This window comes from Oryzias latipes, chromosome 22 (genome assembly GCF_053564925.1).
Source record: "Oryzias latipes strain Hd-rR chromosome 22, Olatipes_Hd-rR_3.1".
NCBI classification, from domain to species: domain Eukaryota; kingdom Metazoa; phylum Chordata; class Actinopteri; order Beloniformes; family Adrianichthyidae; genus Oryzias; species Oryzias latipes.
The window spans coordinates 14235236-14245749 of record NC_136258.1 but is presented as its reverse complement, the minus strand read 5'-3'; the positions used below and the strand labels follow the sequence as shown (position 1 = coordinate 14245749).

The 10514-nt window shown below is 37.3% G+C and overlaps 1 protein-coding gene across 4 annotated transcripts in view; it reads left to right on the top strand.

The window, feature by feature from the left end:
- Nucleotides 1-6157: 6157 nt before the first annotated feature.
- The window catches only part of tfb1m (transcription factor B1, mitochondrial), a 35256-nt gene continuing 30899 nt past the window's right edge, over nt 6158-10514 (top strand). For 3 of the 4 annotated variants that reach the window (XM_004082631.5, XM_020713393.2, XM_020713394.2), the window contains exons 1-6: nt 6158-6369; nt 7305-7444; nt 7882-8033; nt 8180-8288; nt 8374-8525; nt 10000-10119. In XM_004082631.5, the coding sequence (XP_004082679.2) occupies nt 6173-6369; nt 7305-7444; nt 7882-8033; nt 8180-8288; nt 8374-8525; nt 10000-10119 (870 nt within the window). In that variant the 5' untranslated portion in view covers nt 6158-6172. Of the gene's footprint in view, nt 6581-7304; nt 7445-7881; nt 8034-8179; nt 8289-8373; nt 8526-9999; nt 10120-10514 lie in introns of all 4 variants that reach the window. The other variant, XM_078941037.1, reaches the window with a different exon arrangement.

Genomic DNA, 10514 nt, shown 5'->3' with positions numbered 1-10514 from the left:
TAGCTAAATGCTGGATGTTTTGGCTGGCCAGCCTGAGAGCTTACTCCCCTCGATGACCCATGGTGACAGCTGGACCTTGAAATGACATTTTGTCGTGATGGGAAAGTCCAGCAGCAGCAGCTAGCAGAGCCCCGAACGTGGTCCAAGGAACCGCCAATTGCTAATTTGGAAGAGCAGAGTGTGGCCAAACTCTGCAGGACTTAACCAGCTGGACTGCAGACAGCTATTTAGGTTTGGGCAGCCAAGCTGAGGCGCAATTATTATGCTCTGCCAGGCCACTTTTGACTCAACAAACCAATTACTTACCTTTTTTATTATTGTCTTAACCCACTTTTTTAAACGTAACTTTATTTTATGCCTAGCACAACCAGGTAATACAAGTTATGGCGTCTCACTCCTCCAAAGAAAAGGTGAAATGATTGAAATTAGATTAGATTAGAAAAACTGTAGGCATGAGCTTCAACAACTTTTACAAAACTGTTTGATTTTAAGTTCAGGATAAATACTGGTCATTGACCTAGGAGTTGTAGTTTAAACCACAGCTTGAACTAGCTTTTTTCATAGAAATATCTTAACTTTTTAAAAGAAGTTATTATTATAAAGTTTCACAATAATTGCACTTTTTTCTATGTCAAACTGCAAATTCCAAAAAAAAATCATTTCAATTTGTCTTAGATTTGTTTAATTTATTTTAGCTAACTTTAAGTATTTCCTGTAAAGTGTTGCAGTTCCTCATATCCCCACTAGATTGTAATTAAAAAAACTGAAGCTATTTCCCATTAACTGCCAACCAAAAAGCCAGGATTAATTAAAAAGCTAACTTATCAAAATCTATTTAATCACTACGGCTTTATTCTTTTAGTCAAAACAACTGTGAGCAAGCTGGGGGTGATTTTTGCAGCATTATAGGCATGTGTTTTCTTTGTTGACAGGATTGGATTGAACAAAATGTACTATTTTCAGAACATTGTTGAGATTAAAGACCCACTCCGATCATCTTTTGATCTCTTGTGAAATAGTGAAATAGTGGTCCTTTAACTATGATTATGCCTTTTTTAGCCAGAAAACATACCGTTTTCTGCAGGAGTTCATTAGAAATTCACCTCTGATTGTGGGCGGAACTGTTGGCCAGAAGAAATCCCGGCCTTCATTTCCCGACATCCATCTGTTTACACGCTCTCCCTCAAGCTTACACCCCCCGCCATAACCCCAACCCAACATTGTCGATGCAACAACAGCCATACAGCTTTGAGCCAGATTCCAACTCAGACGAGGAACATTTAGACGTACATGGATGCGAATGGAGCTGAGCAGTGAGTTTGTGACTTGCCGTAGCAGCTTCTACGGCGCACCTACAAGCTTTCTCCCATGATATTCTCACGTCTGATCCTTATATACTACGATTTGAATAAAGACATACTCAGAAATGCAATTTTAAGCTTAATTTGATTTTCTTGTAATGAGACAAATTCCACAAGAACTTGTTCAAAACACAATTTATATCAGAGTGGTTCTTTAACGTAAACTATGATTGACGTGCCCATCCCATTTCAGGCTCCATTTTCAGGCTTCAGACTTGACACAGAATACTATAGATATGTCAGAGATCGGTCCATGGTAGAAATGTCCATGAAAAAAATCATTACCGGTACTTAAACAACCTTTTGGTTAAAAAAATCTACTGTAGGTGTCTGAAAAGAACTTTCCAAGTGAGGACAACAGGAATTTCCTTGATGGTGTGTTCACTGTCCCCCCTGCATATTTTAGATGACAGCAAAGTGTAAACTGTTTATTAGCCTACTTTTGAAAATGGATATTCAAATGTCACAAGTGTGCACATACAGATGAGAAAAACAACCTCTCACAACACGAGCTAAAATGTGTATGATGGGATGCGACGGTTACATAAACTGTAGAGACTGTCAGCGTTGCGCCACATTTTTAATGTTCTGGCAAAGACTTTTAAAAAGATAAATATTGTGCTTGAAGTTGGGAAGATTCTGCTCTGGGCTGCATCCCTCTGGGACATACTGTGGCCTCAACCATGATGAAAGTTTCAACCAGTAAAGCTTTTTTTAAATTCTACTAACTCTTATGTACGTCGGCTTTTGTGCACATGGTGGGGTAATGTCATTTTTCTGGCAACAAGATGTGATGAAATGTGCAGCGCCATGGGTTTAAACATGAAAATGTTCACCTTTTAATGACTTAATTTGAAAAAACTACAATCACAACACTGCAAGACTTTCAGAAAAAAGTGTGCAATATCTGTGGATGCATGCAAGTAATTACCGGTAGCTTTTTTCTTGATTTGTTGCAAAATTACTTAAAACTCAATTTTGTAGCCACAGCTAGCTGTCATCGAAGCTACAGTTTTGCCAGAAATGTATCCACATTTCCACACCACTTTGTTTTCGTGTTAATGGTTCGACATTTGCGGCTCACTGATGCTGGTACTTTGGAGCTCGCAGTTTTTGTTGTTGTTGAAATTGCACTATATGGAGCTGAAAAGTAAAGGGAGTGCACCACAGCCTGTTTTTTCTCTACAAAAGTAAAAAGTCAGGCATGATGACCACAGGGAAATACTTGGTTGACAGAATTACACTTTTATCTTGAAATGGAAGCCAAGGCAAACAAGAGACAGAGCGCGCTGCAGACAGACTCCCTGAATGGTTACGTCAGAAGGATGTGGACACATAAAAACACTGTTTGTCAGTATTTTGTGGCACAACTCAGACCTGAATGTACACGATCTGTTTGTGTGTTTGTGATCTTGATGTAATTTTTCTTCACCTTAAAAAAATTAAAAACCTAAAAAAAAAGAAATCTTTTTTCAACCCAAGATTTTTTTATGTATGTCAGACTAAATTAATTCCCAAAGATGCAAAAAAAACAAAGTGCGTCTAGTGTTGTAGTGAATCAGAGCTATAGCTCAAGAGAATAAAATAAAATAAAATAAAAACTTGTATTTGAAAAGCGTCTTCCTCCCCAACATGTGGTATCAACGAGGATGATCTTTCCAAGCTGAGGTCACGATAAGGATATTTTGATTGAAGGCCATGATCTCCACACCCAAATGAAGTCATGTGGTGAAATTCAATGAGAAAGACATTCGCTCTTCACATGCAATGCCCTCTGAGAGGTGGTTCTGTTTGGGTCCACTGAGTCAGCAGTTGTTATGAAACAGCCCATTTGTATGATGCAAGAAGAATAAACGGCGCTGACATCTGATTAATACAAGATGGGGAATAAAATGTTGCCGTGAGCTGTCAGCAGCTTTAGTATTGCTTTGTCTTAGGATTTATTCTGTCGGGTTTACTGGTTCTGCTCAACCATTGACCAATTTTCCACTTGTTCTTTATTTCCAAAAGAACAGCATAGAACAAAAAGCGAAATGTTTCTCTTTAAAAATCAAGCTGTATAGGGAACGGTGAGAAAGTTTTCATTTTTTAATTAACAAGGCGTTGTATAATGTTAATAGCCCATGTTATGGGGCAGTAAGCCGGAATGAAAATAATTCCGGACCACAAACAAGCTGAATGTTTTGGTGACCTTTTGTGCGTGAGCTATTTTGTCATTAACCACAGTCACTTGGCATTTCAGAAAATTTTAGAAAAGGGGGGTTTGTGCAACTACAGCAAAAAGCAAAGTAGTTTCTTTTTTCTTTTCTGATGTTGTTAAGATAGGGATATCTTTATACCTTAACATGCAACGATTAACGAGGATCAGCTGACTGTGTAATAGCACTTGGTATAAAAAAAAAGCTACCGTAGTTTTTGACCGTACATTTTCAAATAATCCACAAGAATTGGTTTGTCAAACCAAATATTTTAAATGATTTTTTAATGTTTTGTTAACATAATAATTTCAGATAGTTCTTCAGTTTTTTTTTAAGTGTCCTATCTGGTCGAGCATTATACTTAAACTTTGCAATCCCTTGCACAACACGCCATGATCTCATTTGTATTTCACAATAAATAAAATGATTTTTTTTGTTTGTTTTGTAATCTTCTTGGATGCTGAAATTGTGTCCCAAGTTTTAATTTTTTTTTTTTTTTTTTAACTTGTCCTGTCCAACAGCTAGGCAAACAGATGAGAGCTGAGGGCCTCTTGTGTTGGACATATTTTATTTTAACAAGAGGGGTTATTCATCTTCAGACAAACCAAAGGTATGTCTGAATAAACCCCTTTTGTAATTGAGGCCAAACTTTATTAATTTCAATCATGTTTGAAAATCTTTGGTGTTGGACCGGACGGAAAAGGAAAGAGGGGAAGAAGAGAGAGGGACGTTAGAGAGAGGGGGGGGTAGGAGGGTGTTAATAGGAGGGGAAGGGGGGTAAGACCATGAAGCAGCATAGAGCAGCCAGGTTTACTGGTTGTTTTAATAAGGTGCCAAAAAGTTACAAGAATGTTACTTACTGTTGGACTGCTGTTAAATACATAGAAGCACAGGCCTCCTGACACTGACGCTGGGATCAAGCACTAATCCTGCATTATTTTTTTAGTGGGAGACTTCAGGAGAGCTGCAGAAGCTAAAAGTCAAGAGGAAGATGTTTTTTTTTTTTTGTAGGTTCAAAAATGGACAAATATAAATTAAAGTTATAAGTATGCAGAAAATGTTCCACTCCTGTGGTACTTTTCTAGATTTTTACTCTTTAAGCTCATGGGAAATATGTACTATTTAAACTGATGGTAAATTTAGATACCCTTATGTATATGCCTAAAGCTTGTTTTTTTATTAGAGCTACTGATGTTTTTTTTTTCTTTGCTTGGATCAACATTTTCCTGACTAGACTTTAAAAATATTTTAGAAGAAAAACTTCCCAAAATCTGCATAACTGTCACAATAAGTAAAAAAAAAGGTTTAGAAAACTTTTGAGCTAATGTTTAGTAGTTTGTTTGATGTTCATTATTACTAATAGCTATTGTAAAAATTGGACTTTCAGTGAGATTTATGATTCCTACTTATTCAGTATCTGTAAAACATCAATGCCTTCATCAGGACACACTCAAACATTACACTTAAAGTAATTCCATCTTGTTAAGATACAAAGTGATGCTTATCTTTAAACTAGTATTCTAAAACCAATCTGAAAATAGACAAGTGGGAAATTACCTTTTCTCCTAAATACATTCAGCATACATCAACAATCTCAGCCAGACATGCCCTTCCAGAGAACGACTCAACGTCTTATGGTAAATTATCCTTAAAATGAGGGCCAACAAATTTCAGACTACCACAAAAATACCACAAAACATGTATCACCAGGTCTCAATCATTACCACAGGAATTTCCTTGCTGGAATACCAAAGCTCCTCTTATGTGGTTCTGTACCAAAGGTTTTTGTGAAAGAATGATAAACAAATGTGTCCAACTTTTCACGTCCTGACACAGACACAAATGTATAATATAAATTTAGTCAAGATAGGATTGTTTATGGGCCTTTATTAAACAGCAATCCATCAAAATTTTCTCAAAACGTGACACTATAAGGGTATTTTATGCACCATAAGTGGAGAGACTTCAATCAGTGGAAATAATGACTAAATTCTATGACATGTTCTAGATGTAATTTGAATAGAAATGTATTGTATGTGGGATTTACAGATTTGGAGAAAGTTTCATTTACTTTTTTGTGCATCCAATTAAAGGCTAACTATCCTAAAGGTATGAGCATTAAATCATTTGGCCTTTGCAGGGTTTACCACGTCTTATTAGGTATTTTTCTTCTTTCAAACACACCCCATATGAATTGCAGTAACTAACAATGTTGTTCTGTCTTCCCAGTTTATGGACGGACTTTCTTCCAAGGCCAGCCACAGTGCTACACAGAAGTGCCAGTCATCTGCTAAACACTGGAGGCTCTGGGTATTTCCAAGTCAAGCTCGTCATAACTCGCCTGTGACGCAGCGTGGGTTGTGAGAAACCAAAGGAGGTATTATATGCATCAACAATGGACGCTGGTATTCAGTTAAAACCTCAATAAGTTATTGTTTTTGAGCTTAACAAAGAAAAACATAACTAAAATTATAGTTAAGTTGTTACGGCAGTTTCTACAGTTTTATAAGATGTAAACATGAAATGATATGGTGTTAAAAACAGACATTGAGCTACAGCTAAAATTGCACACTCCTTTGTGCTATTTTATTTTCTTATGTCAAAGTTGACCCAATGTACTGTAAAAAAAAATATTGCTCTCTGCAGGCAATCACCCGGTATTACATCAACAGTAAAACAGCTGTCTACTACGCCTACCTAAAATCCTATTGGTTAAAACCATTCTCTTCGTCACCCTATTGGATAAGCGTGCGTCAACGCGATGACGAAGGAGGAAATTCATTGACTCGACTGGAATGCACTTTGGAAACGTGGGTGAATCGACTGTTTCTTTTCTCTCCTTCGTTTTTCTTCATTGTGCTCATTTTGTCAATAAGTGCCACATTAAATGATTCCTTGAAACAGCGCGAGGTTTTTCTTGCGTCAGTAGCATTGAAGCGGGGTTTTTAACATAGCATTAGCATAAAGAAGCTAGCTCTGTCAGTTGTTGCAATCAATGTCAACGTGAGCTTGAGGCTCAAGGTTGGCGTTTGTTGGTTATTACGTCTTGGCTGTTTATTTTACGTTAACATAATTTTAGGCCATTTTTAAATGTTACATTATTGCACATTTTAAACTCAAGCGCCGTTGTAATTTTTTAAATCTGTGTAAATGATGATGAAAATATGTCAACATAAACTTTTATGAACTTCACTTAGCTGAAGAAGTATACTCTCTAAGTTTATTTTACTAACTAAGCATACTTGAGTTTATAGCAAGTTTAATATCGGAAATATAATTAAAGATTTCTTCAAAATTAATTTGAACATTTCAACTTAAGTTTACAATATATAGATAGTATTTAAAAAAAGTAAATGTCAAGTATACTGCCTCACTTTCAGTACAGACTAAGTTTGTAGTACACTAAAAATACTACTTTTTGCTTGGGAATAATTTAAAACAATGCAATCAGAAGGGTTAAACATGGTTTTCTATTTAAATGCTGCTACATTACCACTGGGTGGTGCCCAACATCTTTATTTTCAATTGTACAACAGTTTAAGAAGCTTCTAATTTCATGTCACGTGGGAATATTAGAAAGGCTCATATCAAACATTAAGATCTGCAGATTGCACAAAAATCTGTGAACTTTCTTGTCAGTATTTAATTGAAAAACGGAAATTACTTTCATTTATAGTTGACACAGAAAAATTTCAGAATGCTTTTTGGTACATTCGCTAATTTGTGTTTTTTTTTTCTTCCTCAGAATTAACATGGCAGTGGCAAAGAAAGTGGCATCTTTCCGCTTGCCTCCGCTGCCCACAGTGGGTGAACTGATAAAGCTGTACAACCTTCGGGCTGAGAAGCAGCTGTCCCAGAACTTCCTGCTGGACCTGAGGCTTACCGGTTAGTCATCCGGCTGCACTTTTTGCCTTTATGTTCCCTGCGGCCACTTTTTACAGTTCTGGTTTAGACACTGCTGTAGGATCAGTACTCCTTCTTCAAAGCCTGTATCTGCTTGTTTGCAAAGATCAACACTGACAGGCTGTTTTGTATGGGTAAGCTGAAGTAGATCTGCTAATATAAATTGACCTACTCCACTGTTTGCAACCCTGGAGAGCCAAAAGTGTAATATAATTATCGGTGATGCAGTGGAGGCCTGATCTGCTCCGTTGTCCTTCAGCAAGGTGACTTTTTAATTGATGTGTCTCAGCTCATCACAAGGACCCCTACAAGTAATAAAACAATGAATGACATCAATCTCAGTTTAAACAGAAAAATCAGCACAATATAATCATAAGTATCAGATGTTCTTTTTTTATTTTTTTATTTTTTTTTCTCAGATAAGATTGTTCGGCAGGCGGGCTGTTTAAATAACGCCCACGTATGTGAGGTGGGTCCGGGTCCAGGGGGAATCACTCGCTCTATCCTCAATGCTGGAGCTGCAGATCTGCTTGTTGTGGAGAAAGATTCACGCTTCATCCCTGGGCTGAAGGTACACAGCCATACTGAGACTGCTACACGGTTGCAGCAGTCTCAGTCTTTTTGAATTCAGCCTCATTAGCTGCTTGCAGAGTGACTAATGTCTATGCTGATGTAGGCGCCTTTTTAGATTGTTTCAGTTTAATGTCATTCCCACAGCTGTTGTCTGAGGCAGCACCAGGCAAGCTGAGGATCGTCCACGGTGACATCCTCACATACAGAATGGATCGCGGATTCCCAACGGACATCTCAAAGCCATGGGATCAAGGTGAGAGGAGGGAATAAGGTTTACAAAGCAGCCTAAATGAGTGTGACTGAAATGTATGTACACACAAATGTGTGGGCCTTCACAGAGCCACCAAACCTTCACATCATCGGGAATCTGCCGTTCAGCGTCTCCACCCCCCTCATCATCAAGTGGCTGGAAAACGTTGCAAACAGGACAGGACCCTTCGCCTTCGGACGCACTCGGCTCACGCTCACTTTCCAGAAAGAGGTGGCAGAGGTCAGTAAGTGCAGGCATTGAGTGATGTCTGCCAAAATATGGAAAAACCCTGATTTCACATATAAGAAGCACAGGCTAGAAAATAAGGAAAAATGGAGTCAGATTTTAGGTTATACTGGCGTTCTTTCTCCTAGGTACATGAAGAGCTAAAATATGGTTGTCTGAAATTGAAAGTTTTAGCTTGAAATTTTAAAATTTAAGTTTATTAAAACATATCTTCAAAATTTTAAAACTTAAAGTGCAAAACATTTAAAATTTTGATGACTATTTTCATTCAGCCTTTTTATACTTGAGAAACACTATCTCAGTCTAAACTGCTAGTTATGTGATTAGCGTTTTTAGAACCAAACAAAATTGTTTTTGGAATGAAAACGTAAAAAATGAACTGACATTTAATCGAATCATACCTTAAAATGAAAATACATTCAATGTTTACGTGTCTTACATTTTGTCACGATTCAAAGAATCACAATTAAGAATGGGATTGTGTTGATCGGTCATCATAAGAGGTCACCAGTACCGCTGCTTTAAGAGAAGGCTTCAATCCCAGTCCCTGAGGTGCAGCATCCAGCTTCTTTTCCATCTCTTCCGTTGCCCTTGCTGCCTCTCTTTGTTGCATGTGTATATCTTTTTAAACGTTCATTAAACATCAGGATGTCTTTTATTATTTTATTTTGAAAAATGTATACACTGTATGCTCTTTATGCTCACGCTCTACTTTTTTAACAAAATGTAACATTCACATGCCATTTGTCAGTTTATACTGCCACCTATTGGGTGTTTTATGAACTTCTATCTGCAGTAATTGTTTGATGTGGCAGCGTTATAAGGAGTACATTCCAAAATAACACTGGCCAATTTTTTTTTTTATCAGTGTTTAATGTAATCAAACATTTATCAACATTGAACATTGGATTAATATAGGTACATAGGATTCAGTGCTTGTGTTGTGCAGATCAAAGTTTGTACTTTCACTTGACTGCCAAAAAAACCACCTTTTTTTTATACAATAAGTTTAAGGTTTTTACATTTCTGTAGATCTTCACTGGAGTAGGTTTTAAGAACAGCAGGGATAAAATGTTTGAAACTATTTCAAAAGATTCAAAATGTCAATTAATATTCCCTTTATTTTTTTTATTTTAAAAGTACACAAAATGGTACAAATCCAGATGCTCAAACCACATTCAATTAGCATATGTGGGTAACTTTGGACAATCATTAACAATTAACATAGAAATGAAAAAGGAAAGAGCAATGTTTAATATTTATTATAACTTGATTTACAATAAGAACATTTCTGCTTCGTTTTTCAGTTTTTAATCTCTTTACAATAAAACTACAGCACATAGACACAGTAAAGATAGGTTTTTGTTTTGACAATGTTTTTCATGTCATATTTCTTGCTCATTTCCTGCTTTCATATGCTTTGGTGCCCATGAGCTTGTTGGTCAGAGGAGTTGTGGTGTCCTTGCAGAGGTTGACGGCCAGCACGGGCAGCAGGCAGAGGAGCCGTCTCTCCATCATGGCTCAGTATCTCTGTACTGTGCACAACTGCTTCACCATACCTGGCCGGGCCTTTGTCCCCAAACCAGAGGTAGGACTGCGGGGCGCTTCATTTGGTCTTTAAGTAAATTCATCAAACCTTGAGCGAATTCAAATTTATTTATTTTTTGGGTTTTTTTGTGAAGTACTCGTGAAAGCTAACCGGAGAATTTAGATGAATAAAATCCTTAAGTGGGATGATTGTTGATTTCAATTTCAATGCTGGTTATGTGAGAGCACACATCTCTCCTCCTTATAACCCCACCTTCAGAGGCCTCCTGTCTGTCACTGCTCCTCTTCTCCCACTTTAAGGCTTCATTAAAACAGGATCAGATCAGTGTTCTCTCTTCCATCTCTGCAATCTTTCCTTCTCCGTAGTAATTCCTGATGAAAAGATCGTCTCTCCGACTGCTTCTTCTAATGAGACCCTTCTCTTAATTCGGCCCA